General features: G+C 40.9%; 1 protein-coding gene across 9 annotated transcripts in view; it reads left to right on the top strand.

Annotated features, from left to right (window-relative positions):
* LOC125029226 overlaps nt 1–20,578 on the top strand; it is a 106,087-nt gene that overhangs the window by 46,276 nt on the left and 39,233 nt on the right. For all 9 annotated transcript variants that reach the window (XM_047619113.1, XM_047619114.1, XM_047619112.1 and 6 more), the window contains 2 exons: nt 3,330–3,463; nt 3,913–3,995. In XM_047619113.1, the coding sequence (XP_047475069.1) occupies nt 3,330–3,463; nt 3,913–3,995 (217 nt within the window). The remainder of the gene's footprint in view (nt 1–3,329; nt 3,464–3,912; nt 3,996–20,578) is intronic.

Below are 20,578 nucleotides of genomic sequence, written 5' to 3'. Positions count from 1 at the left end.
GTTGTTGTTGTTGTTGTTGTTGTTGTTGTTCATCTTTTGTAAGTAATGGTAATAATATGGAGTGTTTTGGATTGAGGTTGTCCTTAGTGGTCTAATGTTTTATTAAAATTTTGTTATTTGTTCTTGGTTATAATTAATGTCTACAAACCTTCCTCCACCCTGCTGTACAATTCCAGATATTGCTCGTATAATTTGTACCAAACTATTCTATCTTGACAAAATATAATTGGCGGAGGTCTGTTGGCATTTGCTTAATTGTGCAGCCTGGATGCCACAGAGATGCTTGGTGTACTACTTCTGTAAATAATTGGAGAATAAAACACAACCACCAGTAGGATAACCTGCTCTCTACTGTTATGCATTCATGAACTGTTATCATTTTAACATTGAAACTGTAGTTGTATACTAAACTAAATACAATACAGTATTAAGTTAGCATACTATATTTATAGTTATATGTAATGTAGGGCATTTATATTTTGTCAGCAAGTGCAAAATGCCTGGGGACTAAATATTTGGAATAAAGCATAAGAATCGTTTCAATAGAGTGAAGCCATTGTATCTGATTGGTTGTTATGACAGATAAGCATTTTTGCTTAGAGATAATGTATTGAGTTGAGTAGAAATACTCAAAACAAAGCACATAAACATGTTGATATTTTGTTGTCATTTTTTACAAGTTTTAAGATTACATTTCTCTTTTATTTCAGTAGTAAAAGAGGTTCTCATAATCCTGGGCTTATCATAATATTAATTGTGACTAACATAGAAAAGGTATGAATAAGAATGAATATCTTCATAAATCAAGAGTTGTATTTGACTGGTTTCGATAACCAATCAAATAGATTTCTTGTGTTGTGAAGATATTCATTCTCATTCACACCCTTTCTACATTTGTCACAATGAATATGGTTCATCAGAATTTATGTGTTTAAGTTAATTTCCATTATGGTTATTGACTGTAAGTAAAACATTTGTAGAAGTAAAATTTTTAGAGAAGTAGATTTAAGTGTCACAGAAAATTAGTTTAATATCATCAAAGATGGAAATGTTATGAGATAAAAATTACAGATTAATTTTAGTATTTTCCCCAGTAAAAGAAGTGGTATTCTGATTTCTGTGAGAGTTTAGAAAGTATCAAGTATTGTTGTCTGTAAGTGTCTATAATCTTATTTCAGTATGTAATCATATTTGAAAACAGTATAAATATTTGGCACGATTTTATATTGACACTATATTGGCAACATATTTATCTATATTTAAGATAGTTATCTTCAAGTACACTTCAAAATTGAAAAGTGATGGTTAATGTTTGGTATACTTCTGCAATGTTCTGCTTGTTATCTTTACCTGTTGAAGATAGAAATGCATGTACACTGACCACTGGTTTGGTTTTCATATTTTTGTTTGAATGTAGAAGGCATCAGAAGTGCTTAATCAACAAGTAGTCAATAATTAGGTCTACCTGACTTCACAGTTTACCCCCATTCCTTGATTTTTTGCAAAGAAGAGTTTGCTTGTTTTTTACTACATACGCACTTAGGTTCAAACAAAATTGATTGACAGGAGTCCACTTTGGTGCCAGTGGGTTAAAACTTTGCTTTGCTGCTGATAAATATGTGTCATCTAAGAAACTTCATTAGGTATTCTTATTCTATAAACACAATCAAAAAAGCATTGATGACTCAAATTCGGTTTTAGATAAAGCCTAATAGTTGAGTAAAGTCAGCTTTCAAATAATCTTTGATGGATACACCTTACTTTTATATTCATAGAATTAAAAAAAAATGATAAGGACATGACATGATTCCTTAAGAATATATGTTAAGAGACAAAAAACAGGTTTTACTAAAATAGAGAACATTATGCTTCTGTGAAAATATAAAGTAATATAAGGCTTGATACAGATATTTATGGGTTGCTGGTAGCTTGTTTACCAACTAAATGTATTTTAGTATTGTTAAACTGCTGTCTGGATATGCAATTCTTAAAAATCTTTTCAGGAGATATAACTTATTTGGCTTTTGAATTTGTTACAACTCCTAGTGCTTTACTTTCACAAGAAAAGAAGCAGTCTGTCATTAAGATGTTCTTTTCTTAGCATATTGAAGAATTTTGCACAAACGGTATTTTTGTGTGATGAAACTGAATCCTGTAAAGGGAGGATGAACGCTGACCTTTTGACTTAGTATATTAGCAGAAGGTATAAGAAAGCTTTTTGCCATAATTTTGGGAAAGCCTTGGTGGCCTGTTTTCTTTCACTTCTTTTTATTTAATGTATCTTTAAAAATTTGATAAAAAAAGTTCTTTATTATAATGCTGAAGTAAATGTCATACATACTTACATAATGTAGTGGTATGATTGACAGTTTAGGTAAGATAGTCTTTGCTATTGAATGATACTTTTGTCAAGTTTTACAAAACCCATTTGGTACATACACTGCCCTGCTTTGGTTTTTCTGTCAATTTTGTGCATTTAGATGGCTTCACAAGAGCTTAGCCACAAAGGAGTCAATTACTAGGCCTACCTGGCCTGATTGTTTATCCCATTACTTGAATTTTCATTGAAATCTTCTTGTTGTTGTTATTGTTTCTGTTGTTGTTATTTTATTATCATTATAATTATAATGATGATAATGATGATAATAATGATGATGATAATGATTTTTTAAATTTATTTTTATTTTATTTATTTATTTATTTATTTATTTATTTATTTATTTATTTATTTATTTATTTATTTTTTATAATGATGATGATAGTAGCAGTTCAGTGGTAGACTAATAGAAAATGGACCTTAAAGAATTATTAACTCTAGCTCACTTTGAGGGGGGAAATATATACGTAAGAATGACATTTGGGTGCTTCATTAATGATGGAAACATCTCATTCTCATAAATCATTTTAATACATATGATCTTCAGGAATAGAGACACAAATGAGTGCTGTTTTCTTTTTATATCAGCCTCCAGTGTCAGAACTGATTATCCATCCAGGTCTTATGTTTGCACCAGTCATAATAAGAGTCTTTGCCATGTCTGCTTTATTTATCTTTAAATTTTCCCACCAATTCAAAGAATGGAAAAATCATGATCAGTCACTAGGGCCTACTGATAGATTCCTTGCCGGCTGAGCACATGTGGGGCCATCTGTATGTAACAAAATTCACCAAAAACTTCAGGGGACAGAACATAAATCCGGGGCGAATGGGTTAAGAAGTATAATAAGTTGTCATGAAGGGCACAAAGTTGTTTGCCTTTATTTTTTTCCACATAGATGTATTCTTTCTGATTAGTCTTTTACCATGTTTTTATTATTTCTTATAACAGGTGAAACGGTAGTTGTCTCATCACCAAACTCGGAGAGATTTGTGTCTGCTCGGGAATTCTTCGCAGAGGCAGATACTCGAGAACGGCTGACCAGCGACTACTTTAGTGGGAGTGATACACCATCAAAATTAAGGGTGAGGAATACATTTATGACCACTTATGTTAATTGTTGTTTTTGCTTTTGTAAACCAAAAGTTTTGGATATGAAGATATCAAGTATTATAACCTCTAAGAAAATGTACTGACTTAACCAAAACTGATGTGACATCAGACGTGTTTTATGTACCATTTGTAAGTAATAATAATTAGAAGTTTTGAATATTCCTTATATTACATGTCCTCTGGATAGTTTGAGTGTAGTTAAAAGAAGCCTTCAATTAGATAGAGAGAAATAGAACTTTTTAAATTGCCTTTAGTTATTAAACATGCAAAGTAATAGTTGAATCCATCTCAGTTGATAAAAGCATTACACTTTTATCAGAACACTTCTATTCACTACTGGAGTGGCAGTCATAAGTATGATATTTTGTAAGCCCAAGACAGAGGCCTGAATTATCACTAATGCATTGATGTTCCTCAACAGGAAAGCACTCGTCGTTTAAGCCTCTGCAAGCCACTCAATCCTTACATTGCATATTCGTCAGATGAAGAATTTGATGACTGGAAGTGAGTACCTACTTATGATTTACTGTACTTTAGGTCTATTTGTAACTTTAGGTTTAGAAGAAAATAAAACCAGTATGGAGTGACAGTTTTGATGGATGGATTAATGAACAGATTAATGAATGGATAAACTGATCGACACAGAGACAGACAGACAGACACACAGTAACAGACAGTCTAAAACGTATGGTAGATGGAGAAACGGACAAGCTCAGAGACAGGCACACAGAAGCAGAAACAGAAATGCACAAATACAGGCAGACAGATCTTTTTAGTTATTCAAAAGAAAAGAAAAGACAAATGATAGCTTTTGAAGTATATATACTGGTAAGTACCCTTTCACCATTTACCGATGAAGATGCTTCTGAAGTTGTTGAAGAAAACTTTTATGTACAGCCTTAATTATGGAAGACTTTTGTAAGTAGTTGCACCTTTTGAAATGATAATAAATTTATGTAAATGGGAAAATTAGAATGATCCAATAAAACTACAATATAGGAAAAATGGGAAGATTTAGAAAAGGAAGGAAGGAAGGAAGGAAGGAAGGAAGGAAGGAAGGAAGGAAGGAAGGAAGGATGGATGGATGGATGGATGGATGGATGGATGGATGGATGGATGGATGGATGGATGGATGGATGGATGGATGGATGGATGGATGGATGGATGGATGGATGGATGGATGGATGGATGGATGGATGGATGGATGGATGGATGGATGGAGTGAGGGAGTGAGGGAGTGAGGGAGTATAAATCGTGAATTATTATAAATAAGCTTCAAATTGTTTGGTAGTGTGATTTTTTATTTTATTTGAGTAAAGGCCCATTCTTAATCTGCTTTTCTCTCTCTCTCTCTCTCTCTCTCTCTCTCTCTCTCTCTCTCTCTCTCTCTCTCTCTCTCTCTCTCTCTCTCTCTCTCTCTCTCTCTGTGTCTCTCTGTGTCCATCTGTGTCCATCTGTGTGTCTCTCTGTGTGTCTCTCTGTGTGTCTCTCTGTGTGTCTCTCTGTGTGTCCATCTGTGTGTGTGTCTGTCCACTGTGTTTGACCACATAAGGGTGTAGGGAAGCAGTTAATGAAAACAAAAGAATGATTTGTGTGGAGGAAGGAGCATGTATTGAAAATTACTGATCAAGGAGGTGCCTCGAGTCAGTGTTAAATGGATTTCTTGGTATAAAGAAATATCACAAACTCAGATGAAATGGATGGTCAATAAATGGAAAGGGGAGAAGGGAAGAACAAAGATAATACAGAAAAAATAGCCTTCTATGTACAATGCAGATATAAACAGTGTAGAATAATAACTGAAGATGGTTATGCTAATTGCATAATAAAACATAATCAACCATTAATATTGGGTAAGGTGAAGACTATGAATAAGTACATGGCTTATTGCATTAATTAGTGAATCTAGAGAATAAACAAAAGTTTTTTGAAAATTATATACCTGTGGATGGAAAGGATGACAATATATTCAAAGCAAAGAACAAGATTGAGAGAGAGAGAGAGAGAGAGAGAGAGAGAGGAGGAGAGAGAGAGAGAGAGAGAGAGAGAGAGAGAGAGAGAGAGAGAGAGAGAGAGAGAGATGGATGAGGAAGGAAAGAGAGAGAGAGAGAGAGATGGATGAGGAAGGAAAGAGAGAGAGAGAGAGATGGATGAGGAAGGAAAGAGAGAGAGAGAGAGAGATGGATGAGGAAGGAAAGAGAGAGAGAGAGAGAGATGGATGAGGAAGGAAAGAGAGAGAGAGAGAGAGATGGATGAGGAAGGAAAGAAAGAGAGAGAGAGAGATGGATGAGGAAGGAAAGAGAGAGAGATGGATGAGGAAGGAAAGAGAGAGAGAGAGAGATGGATGAAGAAGGAAAGAAAGAGAGAGAGTGAGATGGATGAGGAAGGAAAGAGAGATAGAGAGAGAGAGATGGATGAGGAAGAAAAGAAGAGAGAGAGAGAGAGAGAGAGATGGATGAGGAAGAAAAGAGAGAGAGAGAGAGAGAGAGAGAGAGATGGATGAGGAAGAAAAGAAGAGAGAGAGAGAGAGAGAGATGGATGAGGAAGAAAAGAAGAGAGAGAGAGAGAGAGAGAGAGAGAGAGATGGATGAGGAAGAAAAGAAGAGAGAGAGAGATGGATGAGGAAGAAAAGAAAAGAAGAGAGAGAGAGAGAGAGAGATGGATGAGGAAGAGAAGAAGAGAGAGAGAGAGAGAGAGAGATGGATGAGGAAGAAAAGAAGAGAGAGAGAGAGAGAGAGAGAGATGGATGAGGAAGAAAAGAAGAGAGAGAGAGAGAGAGAGAGATGGATGAGGAAGAAAAGAAGAGAGAGAGAGAGATGGATGAGGAAGAAAAGAAGAGAGAGAGAGAGAGAGAGATGGATGAGGAAGAAAAGAAGAGAGAGAGAGAGAGAGATGGATGAGGAAGAAAAGAAGAGAGAGAGAGAGAGAGAGAGATGGATGAGGAAGAAAAGAAGAGAGAGAGAGAGAGAGAGAGAGAGAGAGAGAGAGAGAGAGAGAGAGATGGATGAGGAAGAAAAGAAGAGAGAGAGAGAGAGAGAGAGATGGATGAGGAAGAAAAGAAGAGAGAGAGAGAGAGAGAGATGGATGAGGAAGAAAAGAAGAGAGAGACAGAGAGAGAGAGATGGATGAGGAAGAAAAGAAAGAGAGAGAGAGAGAGAGATCTTTTTAGTTATTCAAAAGAAAAGAAAAGACAAATGATAGCTTTTGAAGTATATATACTAGTAAGTACCCTTTCACCATTTACCGATGAAGATGCTTCTGAAGTTGTTGAAGAAAACTTTTATGTACAGCCTTAATTATGGAAGACTTCTGTAAGTAGTTGCACCTTTTGAAATGATAATAAATTTATGTAAATGGGAAAATTAGAATGATCCAATAAAACTACAATATAGGAAAAATGGGAAGATTTAGAAAAGGAAGGAAGGAAGGAAGGAAGGATGGATGGATGGATGGATGGATGGATGGATGGATGGATGGATGGATGGATGGATGGATGGATGGATGGATGGATGGAATGAGGGAGTGAGGGAGTATAAATCGTGAATTATTATAAATAAGCTTCAAATTGTTTGGTAGTGTGATTTTTTATTTTATTTGAGTAAAGGCCCATTCTTAATCTGCTTTTTTCTCTCTCTCTCTCTCTCTCTCTCTCTCTCTCTCTCTCTCTCTCTCTCTCTCTCTCTCTCTCTCTCTCTCTCTCTCTCTCTCTCTCTGTGTCTCTCTGTGTCTCTCTGTGTCCATCTGTGTGTCTCTCTGTGTGTCTCTCTGTGTGTCTCTCTGTGTGTCCATCTGTGTGTGTGTCTGTCCACTGTGTTTGACCACATAAGGGTGTAGGGAAGCAGTTAATGAAAACAAAAGAATGATTTGTGTGGAGGAAGGAGCATGTATTGAAAATTACTGATCAAGGAGGTGCCTCGAGTCAGTGTTAAATGGATTTCTTGGTATAAAGAAATATCACAAACTCAGATGAAATGGATGGTCAATAAATGGAAAGGGGAGAAGGGAAGAACAAAGATAATACAGAAAAAATAGCCTTCTATGTACAATGCAGATATAAACAGTGTAGAATAATAACTGAAGATGGTTATGCTAATTGCATAATAAAACATAATCAACCATTAATATTGGGTAAGGTGAAGACTATGAATAAGTACATGGCTTATTGCATTAATTAGTGAATCTAGAGAATAAACAAAAGTTTTTTGAAAATTATATACCTGTGGATGGAAAGGATGACAATATATTCAAAGCAAAGAACAAGATTGAGAGAGAGAGAGAGAGAGAGAGAGAGAGAGAGAGAGAGAGAGAGAGAGAGAGAGAGAGAGAGAGAGAGAGAGAGAGAGAGAGAGATGGATGAGGAAGGAAAGAGAGAGAGAGAGAGAGATGGATGAGGAAGGAAAGAGAGAGAGAGAGAGATGGATGAGGAAGGAAAGAGAGAGAGAGAGAGAGATGGATGAGGAAGGAAAGAGAGAGAGAGAGAGAGATGGATGAGGAAGGAAAGAGAGAGAGAGAGAGAGATGGATGAGGAAGGAAAGAAAGAGAGAGAGAGAGATGGATGAGGAAGGAAAGAGAGAGAGATGGATGAGGAAGGAAAGAGAGAGAGAGAGAGATGGATGAAGAAGGAAAGAAAGAGAGAGAGTGAGATGGATGAGGAAGGAAAGAGAGATAGAGAGAGAGAGATGGATGAGGAAGAAAAGAAGAGAGAGAGAGAGAGAGAGAGATGGATGAGGAAGAAAAGAGAGAGAGAGAGAGAGAGAGAGAGAGAGGGATGAGGAAGAAAAGAAGAGAGAGAGAGAGAGAGAGATGGATGAGGAAGAAAAGAAGAGAGAGAGAGAGAGAGAGAGAGAGAGATGGATGAGGAAGAAAAGAAGAGAGAGAGAGATGGATGAGGAAGAAAAGAAAAGAAGAGAGAGAGAGAGAGAGAGATGGATGAGGAAGAAAGAAGAGAGAGAGAGAGAGAGAGAGATGGATGAGGAAGAAAAGAAGAGAGAGAGAGAGAGAGAGAGATGGATGAGGAAGAAAAGAAGAGAGAGAGAGAGAGAGAGAGATGGATGAGGAAGAAAAGAAGAGAGAGAGAGAGATGGATGAGGAAGAAAAGAAGAGAGAGAGAGAGAGAGAGAGAGGGATGAGGAAGAAAAGAAGAGAGAGAGAGAGAGAGATGGATGAGGAAGAAAAGAAGAGAGAGAGAGAGAGAGAGAGATGGATGAGGAAGAAAAGAAGAGAGAGAGAGAGAGAGAGAGAGAGAGAGAGAGAGAGAGAGAGAAGGAAGAGGAAGAAAAGAAGAGAGAGAGAGAGAGAGAGAGATGGATGAGGAAGAAAAGAAGAGAGAGAGAGAGAGAGAGATGGATGAGGAAGAAAAGAAGAGAGAGACAGAGAGAGAGAGATGGATGAGGAAGAAAAGAAAGAGAGAGAGAGAGAGAGATCTTTTTAGTTATTCAAAAGAAAAGAAAAGACAAATGATAGCTTTTGAAGTATATATACTAGTAAGTACCCTTTCACCATTTACCGATGAAGATGCTTCTGAAGTTGTTGAAGAAAACTTTTATGTACAGCCTTAATTATGGAAGACTTCTGTAAGTAGTTGCACCTTTTGAAATGATAATAAATTTATGTAAATGGGAAAATTAGAATGATCCAATAAAACTACAATATAGGAAAAATGGGAAGATTTAGAAAAGGAAGGAAGGAAGGAAGGAAGGATGGATGGATGGATGGATGGATGGATGGATGGATGGATGGATGGATGGATGGATGGATGGATGGATGGATGGATGGAATGAGGGAGTGAGGGAGTATAAATCGTGAATTATTATAAATAAGCTTCAAATTGTTTGGTAGTGTGATTTTTTATTTTATTTGAGTAAAGGCCCATTCTTAATCTGCTTTTTTCTCTCTCTCTCTCTCTCTCTCTCTCTCTCTCTCTCTCTCTCTCTCTCTCTCTCTCTCTCTCTCTCTCTCTCTCTCTCTCTCTCTCTCTCTGTGTCTCTCTGTGTCTCTCTGTGTCCATCTGTGTGTCTCTCTGTGTGTCTCTCTGTGTGTCTCTCTGTGTGTCCATCTGTGTGTGTGTCTGTCCACTGTGTTTGACCACATAAGGGTGTAGGGAAGCAGTTAATGAAAACAAAAGAATGATTTGTGTGGAGGAAGGAGCATGTATTGAAAATTACTGATCAAGGAGGTGCCTCGAGTCAGTGTTAAATGGATTTCTTGGTATAAAGAAATATCACAAACTCAGATGAAATGGATGGTCAATAAATGGAAAGGGGAGAAGGGAAGAACAAAGATAATACAGAAAAAATAGCCTTCTATGTACAATGCAGATATAAACAGTGTAGAATAATAACTGAAGATGGTTATGCTAATTGCATAATAAAACATAATCAACCATTAATATTGGGTAAGGTGAAGACTATGAATAAGTACATGGCTTATTGCATTAATTAGTGAATCTAGAGAATAAACAAAAGTTTTTTGAAAATTATATACCTGTGGATGGAAAGGATGACAATATATTCAAAGCAAAGAACAAGATTGAGAGAGAGAGAGAGAGAGAGAGAGAGAGAGAGAGAGAGAGAGAGAGAGAGAGAGAGAGAGAGAGAGAGAGAGAGAGAGAGAGAGATGGATGAGGAAGGAAAGAGAGAGAGAGAGAGAGATGGATGAGGAAGGAAAGAGAGAGAGAGAGAGATGGATGAGGAAGGAAAGAGAGAGAGAGAGAGAGATGGATGAGGAAGGAAAGAGAGAGAGAGAGAGAGATGGATGAGGAAGGAAAGAGAGAGAGAGAGAGATGGATGAGGAAGGAAAGAAAGAGAGAGAGAGAGATGGATGAGGAAGGAAAGAGAGAGAGATGGATGAGGAAGGAAAGAGAGAGAGAGAGAGATGGATGAAGAAGGAAAGAAAGAGAGAGAGTGAGATGGATGAGGAAGGAAAGAGAGATAGAGAGAGAGAGATGGATGAGGAAGAAAAGAAGAGAGAGAGAGAGAGAGAGATGGATGAGGAAGAAAAGAGAGAGAGAGAGAGAGAGAGAGAGATGGAAGAGGAAGAAAAGAAGAGAGAGAGAGAGAGAGAGATGGATGAGGAAGAAAAGAAGAGAGAGAGAGAGAGAGAGAGAGATGGATGAGGAAGAAAAGAAGAGAGAGAGAGATGGATGAGGAAGAAAAGAAAAGAAGAGAGAGAGAGAGAGAGAGATGGATGAGGAAGAAAAGAAGAGAGAGAGAGAGAGAGAGAGAGATGGATGAGGAAGAAAAGAAGAGAGAGAGAGAGAGAGAGAGAGAGGGATGAGGAAGAAAAGAAGAGAGAGAGAGAGAGAGAGAGATGGATGAGGAAGAAAAGAAGAGAGAGAGAGAGATGGATGAGGAAGAAAAGAAGAGAGAGAGAGAGAGAGAGATGGATGAGGAAGAAAAGAAGAGAGAGAGAGAGAGAGATGGATGAGGAAGAAAAGAAGAGAGAGAGAGAGAGAGAGAGATGGATGAGGAAGAAAAGAAGAGAGAGAGAGAGAGAGAGAGAGAGAGAGAGAGAGAGAGAGATGGATGAGGAAGAAAAGAAGAGAGAGAGAGAGAGAGAGAGAGGGATGAGGAAGAAAAGAAGAGAGAGAGAGAGAGAGAGATGGATGAGGAAGAAAAGAAGAGAGAGACAGAGAGAGAGAGATGGATGAGGAAGAAAAGAAAGAGAGAGAGAGAGAGAGATCTTTTTAGTTATTCAAAAGAAAAGAAAAGACAAATGATAGCTTTTGAAGTATATATACTAGTAAGTACCCTTTCACCATTTACCGATGAAGATGCTTCTGAAGTTGTTGAAGAAAACTTTTATGTACAGCCTTAATTATGGAAGACTTCTGTAAGTAGTTGCACCTTTTGAAATGATAATAAATTTATGTAAATGGGAAAATTAGAATGATCCAATAAAACTACAATATAGGAAAAATGGGAAGATTTAGAAAAGGAAGGAAGGAAGGAAGGAAGGATGGATGGATGGATGGATGGATGGATGGATGGATGGATGGATGGATGGATGGATGGATGGATGGAATGAGGGAGTGAGGGAGTATAAATCGTGAATTATTATAAATAAGCTTCAAATTGTTTGGTAGTGTGATTTTTTATTTTATTTGAGTAAAGGCCCATTCTTAATCTGCTTTTTTCTCTCTCTCTCTCTCTCTCTCTCTGTGTCTCTCTGTGTCTCTCTGTGTCCATCTGTGTGTCTCTCTGTGTGTCTCTCTGTGTGTCTCTCTGTGTGTCCATCTGTGTGTGTGTCTGTCCACTGTGTTTGACCACATAAGGGTGTAGGGAAGCAGTTAATGAAAACAAAAGAATGATTTGTGTGGAGGAAGGAGCATGTATTGAAAATTACTGATCAAGGAGGTGCCTCGAGTCAGTGTTAAATGGATTTCTTGGTATAAAGAAATATCACAAACTCAGATGAAATGGATGGTCAATAAATGGAAAGGGGAGAAGGGAAGAACAAAGATAATACAGAAAAAATAGCCTTCTATGTACAATGCAGATATAAACAGTGTAGAATAATAACTGAAGATGGTTATGCTAATTGCATAATAAAACATAATCAACCATTAATATTGGGTAAGGTGAAGACTATGAATAAGTACATGGCTTATTGCATTAATTAGTGAATCTAGAGAATAAACAAAAGTTTTTTGAAAATTATATACCTGTGGATGGAAAGGATGACAATATATTCAAAGCAAAGAACAAGATTGAGAGAGAGAGAGAGAGAGAGAGAGAGAGAGAGAGAGAGAGAGAGAGAGAGAGAGAGAGAGAGAGAGAGAGAGAGAGAGAGAGAGAGAGAGAGAGATGGATGAGGAAGGAAAGAGAGAGAGAGAGAGAGAGAGATGGATGAGGAAGGAAAGAGAGAGAGAGAGAGAGAGATGGATGAGGAAGGAAAGAGAGAGAGAGAGAGATGGATGAGGAAGGAAAGAAAGAGAGAGAGAGAGATGGATGAGGAAGGAAAGAGAGAGAGATGGATGAGGAAGGAAAGAGAGAGAGATGGATGAGGAAGGAAAGAGAGAGAGAGAGAGATGGATGAAGAAGGAAAGAAAGAGAGAGAGTGAGATGGATGAGGAAGGAAAGAGAGATAGAGAGAGTGAGATGGATGAGGAAGGAAAGAGAGATAGAGAGAGAGAGATGGATGAGGAAGAAAAGAAGAGAGAGAGAGAGAGAGATGGATGAGGAAGAAAAGAAGAGAGAGAGAGAGAGAGAGAGATGGATGAGGAAGAAAAGAAGAGAGAGAGAGAGAGAGAGAGAGATGGATGAGGAAGAAAAGAAGAGAGAGAGAGAGAGAGAGAGAGAGAGAGAGAGAGATGGATGAGGAAGAAAAGAAGAGAGAGAGAGAGAGAGAGAGATGGATGAGGAAGAAAAGAAGAGAGAGAGAGAGAGATGGATGAGGAAGAAAAGAAGAGAGAGAGAGAGAGAGAGAGATGGATGAGGAAGAAAAGAAGAGAGAGAGAGAGAGAGAGAGATGGATGAGGAAGAAAAGGAGAGAGAGAGAGAGAGATGGATGAGGAAGAAAATAAGAGAGAGAGAGAGATGGATGAGGAAGAAAAGAAGAGAGAGAGAGAGAGAGATGGATGAGGAAGAAAAGAAGAGAGAGAGAGAGAGAGATGGATGAGGAAGAAAAGAAGAGAGAGAGAGAGAGAGAGATGGATGAGGAAGAAAAGAAGAGAGAGAGAGAGAGAGAGAGAGAGAGAGAGAGAGAGAGAGAGAGAGAGAGAGAGAGAGAGAGAGAGAGAGAGATGGATGAGGAAGAAAAGAAGAGAGAGAGAGAGAGAGATGGATGAGGAAGAAAAGAAGAGAGAGAGAGAGAGAGAGATGGATGAGGAAGAAAAGAAGAGAGAGAGAGAGAGAGAGAGATGGATGAGGAAGAAAAGAAAGAGAGAGAGAGAGAGAGAGAGAGAGATATGGATGAGGAAGAAAAGAAGAGAGAGAGAGAGATATGGATGAGGAAGAAAAGAAGAGAGAGAGAGAGAGATGGATGAGGAAGGAAAGAGAGAGAGAGAGAGAGAGATGGATGGATGAGGAAGGAAAGAGAGAGAGAGAGAGAGAGATGGATGAGGAAGGAAAGAAAGAGAGAGAGAGAGATGGATGAGGAAGGAAAGAAAGAGAGAGAGAGATGGATGAGGAAGGAAAGAAAGAGAGAGAGAGATGGATGAGGAAGGAAAGAAAGAGAGAGAGAGATGGATGAGGAAGGAAAGAAGAGAGAGAGAGAGAGAGAGAGAGATGGATGAGGAAGGAAAGAAAGAGAGAGAGAGATGGATGAGGAAGGAAAGAAGAGAGAGAGAGAGAGAGAGAGATGGATGAGGAAGAAAAGAAGAGAGAGAGAGAGAGATGGATGAGGAAGAAAAGAAGAGAGAGAGAGAGAGATGGATGAGGAAGAAAAGAGAGAGAGAGAGAGAGAGAGAGAGAGAGAGAGAGAGAGAGAGAGAGAGAGAGAGAGCGAGAGCGAGAGCGAGAGCGAGAGCGAGAGCGAGAGCGAGAGCGAGAGCGAGAGCGAGAGCGAGAGCTATGAGGAAGGAAAGAGAGAAAGAGCTATGAGGAAGGAAAGAGAGAGGGAGAGCTATGAGGAAGGGGAGAGACAGAGGGAGAGATATGGGGAAGGGGAGATACAGAGGGAGAGATATGAGGAAGGGGAGAGACAGAGGGAGAGATATGAGGAAGGGCAGAGACAGAGGGAGAAATATGAGGAAGGGCAGAGACAGGGAGAGATATGAGGAAGGGGAGAGACAGAGGGAGAGATATGAGGAAGGGCAGAGACAGAGGGAGAGATATGAGGAAGGGGAGAGACAGAGGGAGAGGGAGACACGGAAAGGAGGAAGGAAAGAAAAATATAGGGAAAGAAAGAGAGAGGAGGGAGGAGGGGGATGGGGGAGGGAGAGAGGAAGAAAGAAGGAGGAAGGAAAGATAGAATGAGAATGAGAGAGAAGAAAAAGACAGAGAGACAGAGGGAAAGAGGAAAAGAGGGAAGAGAGGGAAGAGAGGGAAGGGAGGGAAGGGAGATAAAGGAGAGAAGGGAGAGAAGGGAGAGAAGAGAGAGAAGAGAGAGAAGAGAGAGAAGAGAGAGAAAGAGAGAGAAAGAGAGAGAAAGAGAGAGAAAGAGAGAGAAAGAGAGAGAAAGAGAGAGAAAGAGAGGGAAAGAGAGGGAAAGAGAGGGAAAGAGAGGGAAAGAGAGGGAAAGAGAGGGAGGAAGGCAAGATAGAATGAGAATGAGAGAAGGAAAAAGAATGAGAATGAGAGAGAAGGAAAAAGATTGAGAATGAAAGAGAAGGAAAAAGATTGAGAATGAGAGAGAAGGAAAAAGATTGAGAATGAAAGAGAAGGAAAAAGATTGAGAATGAGAGAGAAGGAAAAAGATTGAGAATGAAAGAGAAGGAAAAAGATTGAGAATGAAAGAGAAGGAAAAAGAAGAGGAGATAGAGGGAAATAGAAAGAACGATGGACGAACCGTATTCAATGCGACAAATGTAGAAGGAGATATTGGGGAGATAATAATTTTCATTCGTACCTTTTCGAGAAAGAACGAGAGTGAGGGAGAAGAGAAGGAATTGAGAGAGAAGAAAAAGAATGAGAACGAGTGAGTGGGAAAAGAGGAAGAAATGGAGAGGAAAGAGAGACTAAGACAATGAAGGAGAGGTAATATAAGAAAGAAGGAGAGAGAGAGAGAGAAAGAGGGAGGGAGGGAAAGGGAGAGGGAGGGAGGGAAAGGGAGAGGGAGGGAGGGAAAGGGAGAGGGAGGGAGGGAAAGGGAGAGGGAGGGGGGGAAAGGGAGAGGAAGGGGGGGAAAGGGAGAGGGAGGGAGGGAAAGGGAGAGGGAGGGAGGGAAAGGGAGAGGGAGGGAGGGAAAGGAGAGGGAGGGAGGGAAAGGGAGAGGGAGGGAGGGAAAGGGAGAGGGAGGGAGGGAAAGGGAGAGGGAGGGAGGGAAAGGGAGAGGGAGGGAGGGAAAGGGAGAGGGAGAGTGAGGGAGGGAGAGGAGGGTGAGACAAAAACGATGGTAAAGGAGGGAGGGAGAGGGCGAGGGGGGGAAGAGGAGAATGAATTAGGGGATCGGTAGGTGGGAGGGAGAAAGATAAAGGAGAGAAGAGGGAGAGAAAGGTGGGGGAAATTAGGGGAGCAGAGAGAAAGTAAGAGATAGAGAAGGAGAACGAGAGCGAAGGTGGAGAACAAGCGAATAGGGGAAAGAGAAAAGGAAGGGGGAGGAAGTTGTTAAAATAACTGGGATACTTATCGAGTGAGTGAAACCTACAGATGCATTGGCTGCCACTGTAGCAGTAATCTTATGCAACTGTGCATGTCAATTATTATATTTATCGCGTGGCATTGGTTTTTTTTTTTCAGGATTTTTTACATATTTTTACAAGTGTAATGTTCACCAAATTGCAATTTTAAAGTGCGGTCGTGCTTTTTCATTGAAGACGAATTATGTATGGAAGAGTTTTTGAATTCGTAATATCATTTCTGCCCCTGAATATTAGTACTTTTAAACGATTTATGTAATAAATTCTCAAACATTTTTATCCGTGGTGTTTATAAGGCGTTTATTAACGCAGACATGGACACGTTCTTCAAACAAGGTAGTTAAAGTTTACATGCTTAACACCCGAGCTATAATTAGAAATTAAACAGAAGTGAACAGATGTGTATAAGGTCGATTTTACGGAGAGATGCGCTACGTAAACCCTTTCGAAGAAGCGTTGTGTAAGACCTGCGCGAGGGTTGGCCGAGTGGTTCTTCAGCAGAAATTCATTTTTAGCGCGCTACTGTGGCAACCTGGCGACCACGCGTGCCCTGCCGAGGCTTGCCAATACTTGCCTGACGACCGATGACAATCAATATCCCAACGAATCAGGACGTGTTGCAGTAGAATTGCACGTTTCTTTAATGCAGCTTTATTATGGGGTTTTGAGTTAAGGAATGCGTGAATCTAGAGTTAAATTCATAAATACTCGCGCAAGAATTTGAGGTTTACAACGATGCTGTAAACCTCGTTTCGTCCACCGCCACGCGCCGGCTCTCGAGATCCGAGGTGGCACAGGCAAAACGTTCGCGGCAAATTCATATCTTGAGGGAGGGCAACGTAACCACACAAATAAAACGCTACCCTCCCTCCTGCTTTCTCGTGGCCCCCTACTGGAGTCACCTTTTCTCGTCTGCGGCCTCCTCTTTCTCCTCTCCTCCTCTCGCACCTCTCTCCCTCCCTCCCTCCCTCACTCACCCCCTCCGTAGTACCGCAGCGTAGTTGTCGAAAAGGCATTCGTAAATTCTGCTCGTAGGTCATAGGTGGTGAAGAGAGATTTGGGAATGGATGGGTTTTGAAGCTCACTGCCACAGCAATGACTGAGATATGAGAGGAAAGCTGATGCAATCGCAATATAAAATATTCGAGGATATGGCACGCGCTGGCAACTCGGTATTCTAAACACGCGGCAGACCCCGTTAGTACGAACACTCGCTGCGTCTACGAAAACGAGCATTGCAGCGACCCTAACTGCAACATATGTACGTTGCACAGACGTCGCAACGTTGCACGTACCGGGGCGCAGGAAGGCGTCGCGTATGACGTAGAAGTGCACGAGGTTTCCCGCCAACGGCAAGGGTGCCGAACTTGAACCTCTCTCGGGACTCGCGTCAGTGACTGCCAGAACTCACTCAGTCCTGGTTGTCTTGCGGCGCTCGTGAGCTCGTGTTCGCCGGACTCGCATGCCGTTATATCTAGTGCAAGTGACTGTCGGAAGGAGAATGGACTGATAGAAAACCGTAATACAGGTGATTGTGAAATGGGAGTTGGTGCTTGGGGCTTTGCATTCAATCGGTGTGAAGGGAAGTGTTCGTGAAAATATGTGGGGGAGACCAGAAATGCCAGACACCGCGATGCTCTGAATTTCGTGGCAAGAGATGATGTGTTATCAAGTGAGGCTTGTGGAGAGCTTCTGCGTTGAAGGCGAGGAGGGTGCAGTGCCTTCTCTCGCTCGCGGAATGCCTTGTAGAACTGCTGTTGGCAATGCTGGCCGAATCACTTGGCGAACTGTGAATACATAAAGAGTGATCAGTACGTTTTTTTCTCAAAGCGGCGTCTTAGTGGCAGTGATAACGTACAGGATATAGGAGACCTGTGTGTAAGCAGGCTGCTGTCACTCCCCTGGATCTCGGACCTCTGTATTAGATAAATATGTCTTGAATTTTTCCTTTTTAATTAATTCCCATATGGAAGAGGCATATCATAGCCCTAGCAGATAGTTATTTTATCATCTTCCGAGACAAATATCATGTGATTAACTTGCGTCGGCTGATTGGCCCATTCATTTCATAATCATTGGCGCTTATGTCCAGCGCGACGGCGATTACTGTTTCATATTGGTGATCATGTAATGAAAGCGTGAGCCGGTTGACTGGGTCAGAGTCACGTCCCAGTAGTAAGGGTGAATCATGAGGGCGGTGAGGATGATTCATCACTCACGCCCTTGGCAGTTATTGCGAGGAGGCGTTCTCATCACTGCCGAGACGAGTCACGTGTGTAGGTTGAGGAGCGAAGGATAAGGGATCTGGCTCTGGGATAAGGAAGCCTCGAGAAAATGCCATTCATGCGGGTGATGAGGGAGGAGCACATTTTGTCCTGCATAATTACGAATCGATGGATGTATTTTATTGTTTTTTTTTCCGCCTTTGTGAAGATTGTGGGAGTTATATATATATATATATATATATATATATATATATTATATATATATATATATATATATATATATATATATATAAAGTCATCACAATCCACAGCGACAACAACGACCGTTTCAGATAAAGAACGTAGGGGTACAAGTGGATTCGGATAATGCGGTTATCACTCTCTTTATCAGGGAGATTCGTGTAATGTAGAGGAGACGAGACTTCAAAGGCTTACATTTCAATAAGAAAAGGTGATAAAATAGAAGTGCGTTGAACTGAAAATGTGTCTAAAGCCGAGTCTCAGGGGCGCCGACGGAAGTGAAAACCACAGAGGAGGTAAACCCAACAGGAAGCCGAAAAGTTGATAATGACCTTAGACTAGATTCTTATCCCCCCCCCCCCTCCCAAACGCCCCCCACGTCCCCCCCCCCCCTTTCTCTCGTGTAGGGTCAGGTAGTGGCGATAGTCGTTATTTCAGGTCACTCGAGTTCGCTTGGGGATCTCACTTTAGGGTTGCCTTATTCTTCTTTTTTTTTCGTATTTTAGTATCTTCCTTGGGCGGGTTAAGGAGGCTTTTAAATTGTATATGCATAGTGGCTCTTTTGTTTTGAGATGGGGAGTATTGATGATGATAAATTGGTTTAATAATTCGCAGAGTTTATGGGATGTGGTTGTTAAGAGTAGATGGATAGAGTCAACATACTTAACGCCCGAACTAAAATTAAAAGTTAACAAACGCATTTACGATTTGGCAGGCACTTGTGACACCGGGGTCTAAACCTGTAGCGAACAGGTGTGTGACGGGAGCCAGCAGATTACGCCTACGTTGATGTATGCGCAGGTGTTGAGACAGTACTCCCGCGGCCTCTCCTATGGCCAGCGTGCGTGACAACTTCCGCTCGAATGCACACACACGACCTCCATTCACTAATATGTACAGTTGGTATTCGAGGCGACACTCTAATTCCTCAGCCGCGATTCATCATGTATTCCTGGGCTTCGTCCTTTGTTTTTGGGTGTTACTGCAAATCCTTTTTTTTTTTTTTTCTTGTGCGTATTAGATGCCTTTGTCGTTGTGACATTGTGCAGAATTTGATTTGTTTGGCCGCGTTGCACTCGTAGGGTTTCGGCGCGCCAGGAATTCTCTCTCTCCGGTCTTATACAACATCCGGAAATGCCACGAGGGCCGTAGCTGCATTGCAAAAGGAATACAGCCGCATAGGATTACAAGTGTTGGAATCAGCAACGGCTCTAAATTGGGCTTATGGGCGACACCGAATGGGGTTGGTTGTACGGGGGTTGGATTAAAGGGGATTATTGTGTTTAGTGTTGGTATGTATTCTGCCTCCTCATTTGTGTGAGTTTATCGTATGGTAGAGTTACTCTGATGAATTGTTGTGAAACATTGTATATTTCCTGTCTCTTTTACTGTTCGTTTGGCATCAATGATGTATGTCACATAACTGAATGACATATAAAACAATAAATCGATAATTTATATCTTACAGGGTCTTTGCCATTCCGTCACCCTGTTTTAAAGGCTAAAATGTCACTCCCTCCATCCTTGTCACTCTTAACTCTAGCTCTCACTGACTCTTTCCTTGTCTTACTTCCATCATTAGCTAGACTCTCTCATTAAAGGGATCAGACAGTCTGTGTAGGGGAGTCGGAAGAGAAGGGAATTTGCGACGTCCTAAGCTTTTGTGGAACTTCCTATACCTGGGGGGGGGGGGGGTCGCGGCGCCGGTAATGGTAATGGTCGTCGCATCTTCTCTCGTCGTCGCGTCTCTAATGGGTAAGAGGTAGAGTAATTATGGAGGCGGTGACGGTCGAGTAATCTTGTCGGAAGGGTATTTTCGAGACTGTGAAACTTGTGGTGGTCGGGGACTCGCTTTCAAATGGGGGGGGGGGGTTGAGGGAGGGAGGGAAGGAGGGAAGGAGGGAAGAGAGAGAGAGAGAGAGAGAGAGAGAGAGAGAGAGAGAGAGAGAGAGAGAGAGAGAGAGAGAGAGAGAGAGAGAGAGAGAGAGAGAGAGAGAGAGAGAAGGAGGGAAGAGAGAGAGAGGGAGGGAGGGAGGGAGGGAAATGTGTGGGGGGAGTGTTTGGTTATTTATTTGGGGGGGGGGGGGTGAGTTTCGTAAGGGATTCGAATTCATAGCTAGCTGGTTCGTTTGTTTTGTCTCCTTCTTCGTTTTTTGATTTTAGATTCTTTGTACTTGTTGATCTTGGCTTACCTCTTCCCTGGGGAATTGATAAGCACACGGGAAAAGAACAAGGGGCCGGGAAGGAAGGTCCTATGTGTGCCTTAGTTCATGAATTTCCACTTTAAAGCTATAGTGTTTTCAGAAGGTAATGCGACTGTCATATCGAACAGCTGACAGCCAAAAGCGTGACCCCTTCGGAAGCTCGTAATTTCGTCGGGTTCA

The sequence above is a fragment of the Penaeus chinensis genome, chromosome 9, assembly GCF_019202785.1.
Source record: "Penaeus chinensis breed Huanghai No. 1 chromosome 9, ASM1920278v2, whole genome shotgun sequence".
In the NCBI taxonomy this organism is placed as follows: Eukaryota; Metazoa; Arthropoda; class Malacostraca; order Decapoda; family Penaeidae; genus Penaeus; species Penaeus chinensis.
This window is presented reverse-complemented; position numbering and strand designations above follow the sequence as displayed.